General features: G+C 36.2%; 2 protein-coding genes across 2 annotated transcripts; one reads left to right on the forward strand and one right to left on the reverse strand.

The window, feature by feature from the left end:
* Positions 1-5,242: 5,242 nt before the first annotated feature.
* Positions 5,243-7,638, reverse strand: LOC114733520 (uncharacterized). The gene is made up of 3 exons (XM_028920994.1): positions 7,286-7,638; positions 5,586-7,175; positions 5,243-5,471 (listed from the first exon to the last, which is right to left on the reverse strand). The coding sequence occupies exons 1-3, from the start codon at positions 7,636-7,638 to the stop codon at positions 5,243-5,245; spliced, it is 2,172 nt and encodes a 723-aa protein (XP_028776827.1).
* A 2,796-nt stretch (positions 7,639-10,434) lies between these two features.
* LOC114733522 (cytochrome P450 704C1-like) lies at positions 10,435-14,202 on the forward strand. The gene is made up of 5 exons (XM_028920996.1): positions 10,435-10,956; positions 12,055-12,339; positions 12,538-12,903; positions 13,669-13,869; positions 13,964-14,202. The coding sequence occupies exons 1-5, from the start codon at positions 10,435-10,437 to the stop codon at positions 14,150-14,152; spliced, it is 1,563 nt and encodes a 520-aa protein (XP_028776829.1). The 3' UTR covers positions 14,153-14,202.
* Positions 14,203-16,240: the final 2,038 nt, after the last annotated feature.

Raw genomic sequence — 16,240 nt, forward strand, 5'->3', positions numbered from 1 at the left:
TAGTAGGAGGGAACAAGTGCGGGAGAGTGCATTTGCAATGAGAACTAGCCAATTTGCAGAATAAATACATATGTTCACACGTGGAATCAGTCCGTTCACATGTGGACTGGTTCACCTGATGCATGTGTCCGTGAGGGAACAAGTGTGGGAGACGCATTTGCAAGGGAAACTAGCCAATTTGCAGATGAAATACATATATTCACACGTGAAATCAGTCCGTTCACATGTGGACTGGTTCACCTGATGCATGCGTCCATGAAGGAACAAGTGCGGAAGAGCGCATTTGCAAGGGGAATTAGCCAATTTACAGAATAAATACATATATTCACATGTGAAATCAGTCCGTTCACATGTGGACTGGTTCACCTGATGCATGCGTCCGTGAGGGAATAAGTGCGGGAAAGCGCATTTGCAAGGGGAACTAGCCAATTTGCAGAATAAATACATATATTCACACGTGGAATCAGTCCGTTCACATGTGGACTGGTTCACCTGATGCTAAGGGTAGTGACGTCATTTCGTTTGTGGAATTAATATCAGATTGGCCCCTTGGTCCTGCAGTGAGATTTCAGAAAGTTTTGGAGGCTCTTTGAGATTAATTGTCTTATGCGGTCCTACAGTGAAATTTGCCCATTATATTATTCTTTTGAAATTGTATTGCAATTCTCTCGGAAAAAAAATTGGGAAAATTTCACTGTAGGACCGCAGAAGACAAAAAATTTCAAAGAGCCCCCAAAACATTCTGAAATCTCACTGCAGGACCAAGGGGCCAATCTGATATTAATTCCACAAGCGAAATGACGCCACTGCCCCTCATTTTACTTCCGCTGAAATTTGAAAATAAGGCGAAAAAGCGACGGTCAAAAGTCCTCCCGCTCTCTCTCTATATGCGAACGTAACCCGTGTGCGAAAAGTGTTCCCTCTCCCGGTCTGCGAACGTGCAACCACTCTGGGAAAACTGCTGCGTCTCTCGGTCTGCGAACGTGCTACCACTCTACGAAAAATCTGCCCTCTCCCGACTGCGAACGTGCTACCTCTGTGGGAAGATTCCTGCCTCTTGCAATCTGCGAAAAGTGTTCGACGTGGCCCCCAAAAATTCTATCAGCTTCAATCTGCGGGTTCGTGGTAATCACTAGAAGCGGAAGGAGAATAAGAAGAGGCCGACAAAGGAGGAAACTTGCAAGGCTATCGACAAAGAAGGAAGAAGCAGGGCGAGAAGAAGTCACTGATTTCCATTTGGTAAGCTTCGCGGTCCCCGTTAAATGCAGTAGATTTCTTGCATTTTGTTTTCATGGTAGGTTAAGGAGGAATGACCCACTGAAAGGTGGGTGTGTTTGGTAATGACATTTAGGTTCTAACCCAGGAATGATTACCAATGTGTCAGAAAGGTGAAAATGAGTGAGAGGGATGCATTTTATACTGTGTGTACTGAGTGGTGTCAACCAGATGAGGCTCAAGAGTAAGTATAGTCAGTTATTATGGAAAAGACAGCCTGTGAATAATACTACTATGCAACACTGACTACTTATTTTCACTTTCATATTTGTTGTAGGGTCATGGTAGATATGTTTGGGCATTTGGCAACACGATCAGACCTACAAGCACTGGGTCCCAGAAGGTGGATAAGCAACAGGGTACGTGCACCTATTCAAGTTACATCAAAGTGGCCATATATGGAATGTGCCACAATTTTAATTTAATTTTCCTGCTCCTTTATTCTACAGATCATGACTCTGATTGCCCACACCTTGAACGCTGACCAACATGAGAGTGCCTCTGCGGTTAAAAGACACATATTTGATGCAGATTTCACGGTTAGTGCTATCCCCTGTTAATGGATCAATGCTTTAAATTGTGCAATAAAGTTATCGATACAGTTTCTTCACTGACAATTTGCATTGCTGTGCAATTTGCTGTTGTGATAGGCAAGGATGGTGCAGCAACACACAGCATGGCAAGTGGACAAACACCTGAAAGAACTACTTCCCCAACACGTGGGATACAATTTGGCTGAATGTGAATACATATTTGCACCTGTTGTGTTTGCACTGCATTGGTTTTGCTTTGTGTTTGAACCGAGCACACTAAAGTTTTATGTGCTGGACTCTCTGCGTGGTGGTGAGGATACAATGAAGCACCAAAAGAAGAAGAATAAGTCTGATCCAGCATTAAAGGGGCAGCAAATGATGGCGCAAACTTTTGTAAGTGGTGTAATTATTCTGCTACTTTTGTGTTGGACAACCATAGTATCCCCTGTGTGATAATCATCTGTAATTGTGTAGAGGGCACACTTCATTGAAATCCTAAGGACAGTGAAGCCTGAGCTGGAGGGGTTGGCCAACCCAGATTCAAACAATGACATCTTGTATCCCACGGTTCATGTTCAAGACAATACGTGAGTCTTTTGTTCACTGAAAGTTATTTGTCATAAATTATAATCGACATACATAAGGCAGCATAGTGATGTGTTCATTTTTTCAGTGATGATTGTGGGGTTCATGTCATCACATATCTAAGAGAGTGGCCCAACCCACAAGAGAAGGATGGAGTTCTATTCACCATGCCTTATTATACAGCAGTAGGTGTTGAATTATATATTAATGACATCATGCATTTGTGTCAACTTACTGAGAACAGTTGTTGTTGTCCCATAGGATCAATACACATCTATACGGTGTGAGCTATTGTGGTGGCTCGTGACGCATCAAAGAAACATCAAGTCAGATGCTGTTACCAAACACCTTGACCACATTAACAGACAACGCAAGAGAAAGCGATGACTGATCAAATTCCTACCTTGTAGTTTTTGCTGATAAGCACTGTAATTGTTGTTGTGAACACTGTATGCGGACTAAAATGTTGTGCATACAAACGATGTTAATGAAGACTGTTTTGATGGATTCATATTATCACTACTTGTTTACTTTCATTAGATGTACGGTTAACAACACAAATTAGGGAATTTGCACCAAAAAAACAGGAATTAACACCAAATGTTCGTCCATTTCCAACTGAACAACCTACATCAGGGATTAGACCTTTGCACGAACGATTAGACAATTTGCAAGAGAGACAAATAAGTTAACAACAGAAATTAGAGCATTCACAAGTGTCGTTCATCTGCTGAACAACGTGTCCTCTTAAATATGCAAGTGCCCTCCTTCACCTGAATAAGGTGTCCATTTCCATGAGGAACTAGGGAATTTGCTACTCCGATACATATATTCACAACTGTAATCAGTCCATTTACATGTGCCGTCCTTGACCTGAACAGGGTGCGCATTTGCAAGGGGAACTAGGCAATTTGCTAAACACATACCTATATTCACACGTGGAATCAGTCCGTTCACATGTCGACTGGTCCAGCTGAAGCATGTGTCCGTGAGGGAACAAGTGCGGGAGAGCGCATTTGCAAGGGGAACTAGCCTATTTATAAAATACATACCTATATTCACACGTGGAATCCGTCCGTTCATATTGGCAAGGGGGACTAGCTAATTTGCAAGACACATACTTGGCTTCACATGTGGACTGATTCACCTGATGCATGCGTCTTCCTTAAGTGTGGGACAGCCCATTTACACGTGGGACTAGACAATTCGCACCATACATGCATATTTTCACAACTATAAATAATCCATTTGCATCTGACCTACTCGTACTGAAGGAGGTGTCCGTGGGTGAACAGCTGTGCAAGGGCCCATTTGCAAATGAGATTTGACAATTTGCCACATACATACATATATTTACAACTAAAAATAGTCCATTTGCATGCGGACTGATTCACCTGGAGAAGCTGTCCAAGTATGGTTTCTTATACCATTTGCAAGTGACATTCGACAATTGGCAACATACATATATATATTCACAACTGTAATCAGTCCATTTACATATGACGACCTTCACCCGAAGAAGCTGTCCGTCAGTGGACAGGCAGGGGAATCTCCGTTTGCAAGTGAGATTACACAATTTGCAACATACATACAAATATTTACAACTAAAAATAGTCCATTTGCATGCGGACTGATTCACCTGGAGAAGCTGTCCAAGTATGGTTTCTTATACCATTTGCAAGTGACATTAGACAATTGGCAACATACATATGTATATATTCACAACTGTAATCAGTCCATTTACATACGATGACCTTCACCCGAAGAAGCTGTCCGTTAGTGGACAGGCAGGGGAATCTCCGTTTGCAAGTGAGATTACACAATTTGCAACATACATACAAATATTTACAACTAAAAATAGTCCATTTGCATGCGGACTGATTCACCTGGAGAAGCTGTCCAAGTATGGTTTCTTATACCATTTGCAAGTGACATTAGACAATTGGCAACATACATAGTATATATTCACAACTGTAATCAGTCCATTTACATACGATGACCTTCACCCGAAGAAGCTGTCCGTTAGTGGACAGGCAGGGGAATCTCCGTTTGCAAGTGAGATTACACAATTTGCAACATACATACAAATATTTACAACTAAAAATAGTCCATTTGCATGCGGACTGATTCACCTGGAGAAGCTGTCCAAGTATGGTTTCTTATACCATTTGCAAGTGACATTAGACAATTGGCAACATACATATGTATATATTCACAACTGTAATCAGTCCATTTACATACGATGACCTTCACCCGAAGAAGCTGTCCGTTAGTGGACAGGCAGGGGAATCTCCGTTTGCAAGTGAGATTACACAATTTGCAACATACATACAAATATTTACAACTAAAAATAGTCCATTTGCATGCGGACTGATTCACCTGGAGAAGCTGTCCAAGTATGGTTTCTTATACCATTTGCAAGTGACATTAGACAATTGGCAACATACATATGTATATATTCACAACTGTAATCAGTCCATTTACATACGATGACCTTCACCCGAAGAAGCTGTCCGTTAGTGGACAGGCAGGGGAATCTCCGTTTGCAAGTGACATTACACAATTTGCAACATACATACAAATATTTACAACTAAAAATAGTCCATTCGCATGTGGACAGATTACAGCCTAACATATCCTGCGACAGCTATAGTCACCTACTGTCATGAAATTTTTCAACTATTGACACCACTATACAAAATATAATCGAACCCACCACCAAAAAATCAAAATGGGTTGTCATAGCTACTTCCCCAACAACTCAACAACTACATAGTGGGGCTCATTTATGTACAAAAGTAGCTGTGTGTTGAACCAAAAAAATGAAAAGACCATTTTCAGCAACAAAGTCACCCAGGGTTCGGGTTAGTGCAAATCTTTCTAGTGTGACCAGCTTCACCACATCCTGAGCAATGATACGCTTTCTTCTGCTGGAATTGTGATTCAATCCTCCTACCTCTGGGTCTTCCAGCACGCCGAGTTGTCAATGGTGGTTGTAGGAAGATGGTGGACGAGTAATCTTCATATCGAAGGGAATCTGGCCTAGGGATGTCATGGGTCTCAACTGGAATCATGAGTCTGCCATAAATTTTCTTTTGGGCTGAGAGTAAAAAGCAATCCTCGACATATGCATATATATTACCATATACCTTCTTGATTGCAGCACACGCATGTGGGCAAGGTAGTCCTGACATTTGCCAACCTTTGCAGGTACATTCACGTAACACAAGATTTACCCGCACATCTAGGTTTCCCCATCTGACCCTAAAATTGTTCATTCCATAATTTTGCACATCCATTCTTTCTGATCTGGCCACATGATCCATCAACTTTTCCTCTATATTAGGTCCCACACCATTGCTCCAATTCGTCATGGCTTCTTTGCTGTGGTACATCTTGTTTGCCAATTTTTCCCTGTGCTCATGTATCAAGACAGCTATGTTGTGCTTCCTCTCACCAACAAGCCAAGCATTAAAGGATTCGGCTAGATTTGTTGTGATATTGTCCCACCTCTTGTAAGGAAATTTGCTTTGTGCCCAACGGTCAATGTCTCCATTTGTTTGAAGCCATTGTCCTAATTCTGGACAAAATGCCATTAGCTTTTCCATACTGCAATCAAAGTCTCTATCAAGTCTTGCGTATGCAATAGAATCAAGTAATTTTAGTGCAACTTCCTTTGTCTGTCCGCTGGTCCTCCTCTTTCCCCTGGTTTTCTTCAAAAACTCAGCACTGTAATTCTCCTTCACATGACGGTAGCAAAAAGCATGTCGATCTCCTCCAAACACGGCTTGCACTGCACCTTTTATTGAGTTGTGTCTATCCGATACTATTGTCACTTCTAATGAGCCCGTAATATCCTTTATGTTACCAAGAAACCATGCCCAGTCATCAAGCGTCTCACCTCCAACAATCGCATATGCAAGTGGGAATAATTCATTATCCGCGTCATACGCTTGTGCTCCCAATAACGTTCCTTTGTACGGACCACTCAAGTGGCATCCATCCACATATAATACAGGTCTGCCACCTTTCAAAAACCCTTCTACACAGCAACCGTATGCAATAAATACAGCTTGAAATCTATTATCTGATGATGCAACCCACTTTGCTACCGTTTCTGGATCACTTTCCTTCAGCCTTTCACATATCCAAGGGATTAGCATATAAGACTCCTGCGGACAACCATGAATTTTTTCCAATGCTTTCTCTTTCGCCCTATATGCTTGTTGGTAGTTGAGCCTCAACCCATACTCTCTTTCCAAATCCCGTCTAATGTCATTTGGAGCTTTGTGCATGCAAGAAATCAACTCATCTATTATGACTGCTGAAGCAAGTTTGCACCTCTTTCTCTGAGGGACAACTAAGTTGTCTTGTGCATAATGCAAGTGTTCATAGTTAAATCTTCTCACAACTAGGAATCCATTATTCTCACCTACACCATATGCTGAAATTTCCCAGGGACAACCCTCTACACAGCACTTCACAATCATCTTATGCCTATCATTCTTTACGTACCGGTAACCAAACTTGTGTGCAAGGCTATACTTATATAATGCCTCTCTAAAATGTTCAGCACTAACAAAGGTTTGCCCTCTTGACATCAACAAATCTGCCCACTTTGATGAATTCATCACCGCTATTGGGGTTGGCAACGTTTCCATACCTACACTTCCTATCAGTGTTGGCACATCTTGTACGGAAGATATGTTTATGTTGTCTGTGTCTAGATCCAATTCCATTGCAGATACTGACATTCCACAAGGGCCAACCAAATCATCTAACCTGCATAAACAAATACAGCTATTCAGTATTACAGTTCAATTTATCAAAATTGGACATATTCTTTCTTATCCTACACACAATCTTAATAAAACCAGTTGAGAACAACTTACTCTTGTACACTGTCCAGCTGTGACACTTGTGTGAAGTCTTTCTCATTCTCACAAACATAAACATGGCCACTACTATTGTTGTACTCAATTACTTGTCCAACACCAATATCGTCAACAAGATCCAAGAATGTATCCCGGTCAAAGCTAACTGTGTACTTCATTTTATATTCACGAGTCCCTGGCCACACATCATGAGCTACCATGCATTGTAGTTCTTCATATGTCATCCCTTCTCTAATCAATCTTCCAGTAATGATGCCCCCTTCATAAATGAATTTCCCTTCTGAGGTCTTTACAAAGTGCCCTCTAACATGAAAGATGCAAAATACTTGTTTCCTACTACTGCTAGCCATTTATCCTCTGCTGCTGCACATCATTCAAGTATGACACAACGTACGTTTACATCAGCAATTTGACAATTGACAACAAGAATTAGTATTTTCACAACATTATATTGCTTTTTCTCGCACACAATCAGAATTACCAAATTTACCATCGTACTATGTATTTTCACCATTCCTCTGCGCGTCTACCTGTCATATAACCCATTCCAGGCCACACACCCATTTCCCTTTCTTTTTCGCCTACCTATGTTCCTTCAGCAGTGCATTATTCTCAATATGCACCCACTTTTGAAAACATCACAAACACCACATCTTTAACAACTTAAAACAGCATCAGCATGAATTTCTCAAACCATAAAACCGTAAGATTTGCAACTCACTCCCAACCTACATGCCCATGCACTTAAATACTCATTTCTTCCTCATTCACCCATCACAACCCACCTGTGCTAACCGAATCACACCAACAAAACCGAAATTTTAACAACAAAATCTTACCTCCCACGCCAACCTGACGCTACTTCCAGAGAACACGCAACACTGTAGGGCACACTTGCGACTTCTCTCTCTTGCACCAACTCTAGCTTGGAGTCCGAAAGACGGCGGAGGGACGGACCGCAAAAGTGAAGCTCCGCCACTGCGTTTTCTCAGCTCATGGTTGTCAGCTATCTCCCTTCCGCACCGGCGCGCTGCATGGGAGAGGCAGGAAATAACGCCATCTCCTCCCTTTCCGTCTTTCTTCCGTCTTTTACACCCGCTGATAATATGTCTCATTTTCGGAGGAAATAAGTCTTCATTAGGGGCAGTGGCGTCATTTCGCTTGTGGAATTAATATCAGATTGGCCCCTTGGTCCTGCAGTGAGATTTCAGAATGTTTTGGGGGCTCTTTGAAATTTTTTGTCTTCTGCGGTCCTACAGTGAAATTTTCCCAAAAAAATTTCTGTAAGAGTTTTGCTATCCCGGAGGCCACGCCTCGCGGTCAGTTCACCTGGTTCAGTGGTTCATCGTTACATCATCACATCACTGGGAGGTCATTGTCAGATTTTTTTTTTTTTAATTTAGATTGAGATTTAGAAAGATATTTTAGGCGGAGGTAAAAAAGAAGGATATCTTAGGCTTTTTAAATAAAAATTATGTTTAAATTCCATTAACATATTTATTTTTATCAAAATCAATTCCAGAATTATTACGACACCTTTGAAGAAGACGTAATTATCATTATCCTTATTAATTTAGTATTTAAAAAAATAAACTTCAATAATTGAGTGGACCTCGGAAAATGCGACCCCAGCTCCAACCTGCAAGTCAACAGCCTAATTTTGATTTAATACTCTACTATTACCCTACTTTTAACAGTAATGCTGATTTTGATTTAAAATCTCTTTTGTTTTTAATTAAAAAAACTCTCATTAAATGAATAGGGCAGTTTCCGTCATGTTACCTGCGGTTCCCCAACTTGTGATTTTGACTTTTCTTTGCCAGTAACTTATTACCCAGTTCTTTTTAAAAATACTCCATCTTTGTTTAAATATTTCTCCCCCCCCCCCAAAAAAAAAAACAATTGTTTCAATATTTTAATTGATGTGGTTCCTAGTGTATTCCTTATTTATAATCTTAATATGTCATTCATAAGGAGACTTTTTTTTATTTTTTTAATCCATATATAGCCTAAATTAAGCACAAGTTTACAAATGCAACATGAATTCCATCATATTAATTATTCTACTCCTCCTTTCAGCTCAAAAAAAAAAATATATTCTACTTTTCCCTAACATAAGAGCTAGACAATTAACTTGTGAATATTAAACAAATTAGTTAAATTAGTTATTTATAATAAATAGATGTTTTTTTTCCCTAAAATACCATTGATACTCATAGACATTAGAATGAAATTTTTTTAATATGTACAAAGTATAATCATCATGTGAACTACTTTGAGAAAAAATAAATAAATATGAGAGATAAAGTGTATTATGTTATTATATTTAAAATCAAACTGAATCTCTAACTAGCTCTTATATTTGGGATCAGAGGTAATACTCGTTTGTGCCCTTAATACAAAAGATATTTATATATTGGATTTAATTTTAAATATAAGACCTATATTCATTTTGTTTCTCAAATCTACGATATTTTCTAATATATCTATTGATTGTAAAATGTTTTGATCAAGAAATAATTTTAAGGCAGATGATTAAAGAGGATAGTTAAAAAAAGTCAATACACATTTTTTTATAATTAACCAACTTAATTAATTTTCTTAATATCTCCAAATTAATATCTTCTTATATCAAGTGTGGGGCTTGTATTTCTTAATACATATGTGGAAACTTGAAAAATGCAATTAAATAATAAATAGAAAGTTATAGAAGCTTTCAATTTTATGACATGCTCCTGTAGTCCTATTTATAAGTTACTTCCAACATGTTTTACACAAATCAAAAAAAAGAACCTTAAACTTTATTAACTCGATTTAAAATTTAATAATTTTTTAACTTTATCTCTATTTAATATACAATATATCTCATGTAAACAAAGTTAATACAATAATAAATAAAGAATAAAATTATATATCTATATAAAAAATTTCTCTCAGTATCCTATAAATAATAACAAAAAATATCTTATAAAATAGGACCAGAGCAATAATTTATTTTCATAAAGTGACACATGGCATGTGGCACGTGGCATCCCCTTCTTTTCAGGCAAACATGTCGTCATTGACTTGCTTCTCGTCAAAATAAATGCATGCAACCCTCTCTAACTCACAAACTCACACAACACAGTTCACAATTATACAAAAACATGGACATGCTCTTCACTTTGATTTATTTCGTAGCGTTTTCTCTTTTAGCTCTCATCCTTCTCTTCACTTTCCTCATAGTCACCATCTTCGCCGGAAAATCCATCGGAGACCCAAAATTCCCTCCGGTGAAAGGAACCGTCTTCAACCAGCTCTTCCACTTCAATTCAATCTACGACTACCACACCGAAATCGCCAGATCGCACCCAACTTTCCGGCTTCTTGCTCCGGGGAGAAGCAAGGTGTTCACGGCGGACTCGCGAAACGTGGAGCACGTTCTGAAAACGCGGTGGGAAACGTACCCGAAAGGGGAGCGGAATCACCAGACTGTGGCGGATCTTCTGGGGGAAGGTATTTTCGCCGTGGATTCTGAGAAATGGAGGCAGCAGAGGAAGCTTTCGAGCTTTGAGTTCTCAACTAGGGTTCTTAGAGATTTCAGTTGCTCTGTTTTCAGAAGGAATGCTGCCAAATTGGTTAGGGTCATTTCTGAATCTTCCAATGCTGGTCTTGGATTTGATATGCAGGTGAGTGATATAATACAGTGAATCTTTGAAAACGGGGAATCCTGGGTTTCTCTCAAATTAGTTAATGCTAGTTTTGATGTTAATCTACAGCTATAAATTAAATTAGTTGATTAGTTAATATTAATAAATGTGACATGATCTCTTTAAAATATTCCAGTGTAATATTAGTGTATATATCAATTTATAATTTAAGCAAATTAGTTTGAAAAAAATAATAAATATGTAGGAGAAAGTGAATTAAAATTTTATATTTAAAATCAAAATAAACTCTTACTTAGCTGCTATACTTCGAATGAAATTAAATTAAAGGCGTATATCAATAATAATGTATATAATAAATCAAATTAGTTAGTGCTTTGGTCTCAAAGTGATTTTTTTTTTTTTAAAGAAAGAAGAACTGAGTGATGTAGAATGAAATTGTAATTTTTTTAGAAGAATTTGAATCCAATATCAATATAATATAAATAGGAGAAATGAACAAATTATGTATAACTGATGAATAACTTATACGTATACTCATATAGATTCAGAGATTTTTGTTATGTTGATGAAAATATATAATCATATAATATAATGATAACGAATAAGCAAAGTGTAGAGTTGGGTTTTAATTATTTTATTCTATTTTTGACTTGGGCGTCGCTTAGAAGTTTGTATTTGATTATTTAAAGAGTGCAGATCAAGTGGATATATAAAGAAAGTATCAAGTTGCAGCTGATAATGTAAAAAATTGCATAATGCATATGCATAATTTTAATATTAGGTTAGGGTGCAAATTTGCATTAGAAAATTTCAGTCAAGACACAAGTTTTTTAGGTGTGAATTTGCCTTAAAAAGTTGTAAATCATACTAATGTTGCTTTCTACAATTAAAAATATCATGGTTAATATCACTATTTTAATAGTCAATTTTTTAACTGTACAAGACAATATTTCTGTGATTTTAAATTTTTAGGACAAATACGCACACAAAAGATTTCGATTATCCAATGCTTCTGAATGAAAACGTGGGGAGAAATTTACACCTTAATCCTTTCAATATTTAGATTTTTATTAATTTAATTTGTTCTTGATTTTGTGGGTCTTGTTTGATGTATAGGAGGCGCTGATGAGATGCACTTTGGACTCGATATTCAAAGCGGGATTTGGAGTGGAGTTGGAGTGCTTGGAGGGAACAAGCGAAGAGGGAAGCCAATTCTTGAAGGCCTTTGATGATTCTAATGCCTTCGTTTATCGTCGTTACGTGGATCCTTTCTGGAAGATCAAGAGGTTTCTCAATATTGGATCTGAAGCTGCTCTCAAGAACAATGTCAAAATAATTGATGATTTTGTGAATGGTCTTATCAGAACCAAAAGACAACTTTTGACGTCTCAGCAAGATACGGTGAGTCCATTAACTTAATACTTTTTATGATCCTAAATACAAGAGCTGGAATGCTGGATAACTAATTTAAATTAGTTAAGTTAAATATTCGTAAAAAATGTGTCAATATTTTTAAGATATCCCCTTTGGTCATTTTCAACAGAAACTACATCTTTTATTTTGCAATGCAAATTTTTCAGCAATTTTCCTTTATTTCAGAGTGAAAAGGAGGACATACTCTCAAGGTTTTTGTTGAAGAGCGAGGAGCAGCCATCAGAGAATAATATGACAGATAAATATCTGAGGGACATAATTCTGAACTTCATGATTGCTGGCAAAGATACGAGTGCTAATACCATGTCTTGGTTCTTCTACATGCTGTGCAAGTACCCTCTCGTGCAAGAGAAGATTGCTCAAGAAGTGAAACAAGTTACTAATTATTCTTCAAGTCATCACCAAACAATGAGTAGTATAGCCAATGTGGATGAGTTTGTGGCCAATATTACAGATTCTTGCCTTGACAGAATGCATTATCTTCATGCAGCTTTGACTGAAACTTTGAGGCTATACCCTGCTGTCCCTATTGTGAGTTACCTTCTTCTCTTTATTCATTAGTGTCTCCCATGCTTAATATAAAAGCTATATAATTAATTTGCAAATATTAAGAAAATAAGTTAATTATTAATAACAAATACGTGCTGGTTTAATTTCCTAGAATATCATTTACTAATCATGTGTATTGTAATTAGCCATTGATGAAAACCCTTTTATTATATGTGCAATCAATATGGGTGCTTTGGAGAAAAAAATTATAAATTTGGGTAACAAAGTGAATTGAACTCTTAGGTATAATCAAAATAAACTTTGTATGTCTTGTATATTTAGGACCAAAGGTAGTGGTTCTTAATTGGTTTCTTATCATATACTATGATCTCTCCTTCTAAAATGTAACAACTAAATAACTAATTTGTAAAGATTAACAAAATGAATCAAATTAATTATTTATAAAAAATGTGTGCAAGTTTTCCTAAAATATATCATTTAATCATTTGTATTAGAAACTACTATCATTGATGGAAAAACCCCTCCATTACAAGTTTAAAAGATATATAAAATTGATTGAGTTCTTATATTTAGAACTAAAACAAAAATCTTTTAATAACTAACTCTCATACATTAAAGACTCGAGAAGTAACTCATGTCCTTAAATAAAAGCCATCTGAAATTAATTAATCCATGTGTTCATAATAAAATGCAAATAAAGAACAATAATTATTATATGAGATCAATTATTATATATACATATGCATGTTGGTGATTTTCTTTCTGTTTTCTGTTTTGTGAAACAAGAATGGGAGAACAGCAGGAGCAGATGACATTCTTCCAGATGGCCACAGAATAAACAAGGGAGATTCAATTTACTACTTGGCCTATGCCATGGGCAGGATGCCTTTTATATGGGGCCCCGATGCTGACCAATTTCGACCCGAAAGATGGCTCGAAAACGGCACGTTTCAGCCTCAATCTCCATTCAAATTTGTAGCTTTCCATGTTAGTCTCACTTTCTCATGACCTTTTAGTTAATTTAGTTCCCTTCTTAATTATTATTTATACAAAATAGTACTAATTATTTATTTTATTGCAGGCTGGTCCTCGTATCTGTTTAGGGAGGGACTTCGCTTACAGACAGATGAAAATAGTTTCCATGGCTCTCGTTCGATTCTTCAGATTTAAATTGGAAGATGAAACCAGAAATGTGACTTACAAGACCATGTTTACTCTTCATATTCACAACGGTCTCCCTCTCTGCGCAGTTCCCAGACATTATGCCTGACAAGTGAAGTTCTTAAATGTGATCAAATACTGCTCATTTTGGTCCTTATTATAAGATACTCCATCCGTTCCTTATTATAAAAGACATTTGATGCTTATGGCATATTTCTATATATAAGAGACACTTACAAGTTGTCTCTACTTTTTTGTGTTGATTTACTATTTTACCCATATTTATTATCTCCAACTCACACTCTCTCTCCCTCCCACTTCTCTTTCTTTTAATAATTTAATTGTTCTCTCTCATGCTCTCTCTCCTTATTAATGAGGGCATTTTTGGAAAAAAAATTATACTTTTTACACATTAATTGTTCTTAACTAATTTTAACTGTTTTTTTTATCAACGTACTTCAGTTATTTGTCTCTTATAATAAGGAACGGAGGGAGTACCATTCAAAGTTATTTGTAACACATTTTCGTATATGAAGGAATGCATTAAGTTGACAAAACTTTTCAGTTTTATCCTTATCAAAGTTCTCTTTATCTTTACATTTACAAATTATTCTTATATCTATTTCTTCTTTATCTTTTTTTTTAGTGAGAATTAAATAAGGATAAAATTGAAAAACAAACATTAAATATGCTTCAAATTACTTACATTTAGAAGTAAAACTTCTCCCTGCAAGTAACTTATATTTATGATTAGAGTGGTATATTCTAAAATAATAAATGGTTAATCAGATAGTCTTTAATTATCATAAGTCAGCAAGTGAGGTATTGATTAAATTTTTCAAGATTGTCACCATTTAAAATTCTCATTAATTTTAACTCGTCTATGGCTTCTTAGATGTAATTCATGTGGGTAAATTTCATTTTTTTTCTCAGTTAAGAGAAAAATTAAAGTTAATAATAACTTAACCTATCGTTCATTTATAATAATAATAAAGGAAGAAAGTATAAACATTTCACAAGGGATTAAAGAAGTTATTTATATAGTACTTTGAGAGATTATTTTTTTAACCTAAAATACCCTTATTATCGACATTTAATCAAAATGCACCATAATGCATGCATATCATCATCTAATTTAAGCACGGAATAGGAAATTTACATTGAATGCACCTCAAAATGAGAGGATTTGCTTGTACTTTAGACCGAAAAAGTTTAGAAGCTCTTTTCTTATACCACTTTGGTCGTTAATATATACATTCTCGCATATTAAGGAGCATATTAATTTGTCAAAAAATTTTAATTTTACTCTTATTAAAATTGTCTCCCCCTAATTTTACAAATCATTATCATATATCGCCTTTTTGTCTCTCATTCCAATAAGAAATAAATAAAAATAAAATTAAAAAATAAGTATTAAACATACTACAACAAACTTACATTTAAGATCATAGCGTTTCCCTACAAGTAATTTATATTTAGAATAGGGGCGCTATTTAAGTGCGCATGCACACGACATGGTATTGCATTTATGTATTTATTTCTTCTTTTTTATTAGAGCCTGAGTTTTGTGAAACTGTGTTGACAAATGTGCTTCTTGCTTGCTGCTGAAGTAAAGCAAGAATATTTAATTCAAGGGAATTGAAGCTGCTACACGCTTCTTTTTTGCTAATAAGTATTAATTCCGCTGTTAATGGCCGCAAAATCTGATAAAATGTTGCATTATATTACTCACTCTTATTTACAAGTTTTAAATTTGGAAAGGAGTATGATTTATTTTATAAGTTTCAGTTTAGATTTTTTTTTGCCAAAAAAATTTAGATTTGTTTTAATATTTAATGTATTTTTTTCAATGTTACCCTTAATTATTTCTTTCTTATCACATTTTTTGTATTTTCTTTTATCTTTTTTTATTTATTATAAGGGCATATTTGAGAATAAAAATATATTTCTAACATCGTTATTATTTTTAACTAATTATTTATTATCTGTAAATTAATTATTTAAAGTTTATAATATAGATGGGAGGGAGTGCCTTATTAAACCGGCATCGTGATGCTTCCTTCAATAATATAATTAAGAGCCACCTACATAATTGCCTGGTGCATTTAAGTGCTTTTCTCGTTCTTTTTTTTTTTTTTTTGGGCAAAGTGCTTTTCTTGTTCTGGACGACAAGAAACAGGTGACGAGGGAAAATAAA

The sequence above is a fragment of the Neltuma alba genome, unplaced genomic scaffold (genome assembly GCF_004799145.2).
Source record: "Neltuma alba isolate B1F8T4 unplaced genomic scaffold, ASM479914v2 tig00013012_pilon, whole genome shotgun sequence".
NCBI lineage: Eukaryota > Viridiplantae > Streptophyta > Magnoliopsida > Fabales > Fabaceae > Neltuma > Neltuma alba.

Excerpts from the sequence above, each read along its gene's own strand:
- LOC114733520 (XM_028920994.1), bottom strand. The coding sequence starts at position 7,638 with ATGGCTAGCAGTAGTAGGAAACAAGTATTTTGCATCTTTCATGTTAGA. Across the intron at positions 7,176-7,285 it reads CAGCTGGACAGTGTACAAGA|GTTAGATGATTTGGTTGGCC; the intron begins GTAAGTTGTTCT and ends TTGTTTATGCAG. Across the intron at positions 5,472-5,585 it reads ACCTGCAAAGGTTGGCAAAT|ACTCATGATTCCAGTTGAGA; the intron begins GTCAGGACTACC and ends AATTTATGGCAG.
- LOC114733522 (XM_028920996.1), top strand. The coding sequence starts at position 10,435 with ATGGACATGCTCTTCACTTTGATTTATTTCGTAGCGTTTTCTCTTTTA. Across the intron at positions 12,904-13,668 it reads TATACCCTGCTGTCCCTATT|AATGGGAGAACAGCAGGAGC; the intron begins GTGAGTTACCTT and ends TTGTGAAACAAG. Across the intron at positions 13,870-13,963 it reads TCAAATTTGTAGCTTTCCAT|GCTGGTCCTCGTATCTGTTT; the intron begins GTTAGTCTCACT and ends ATTTTATTGCAG.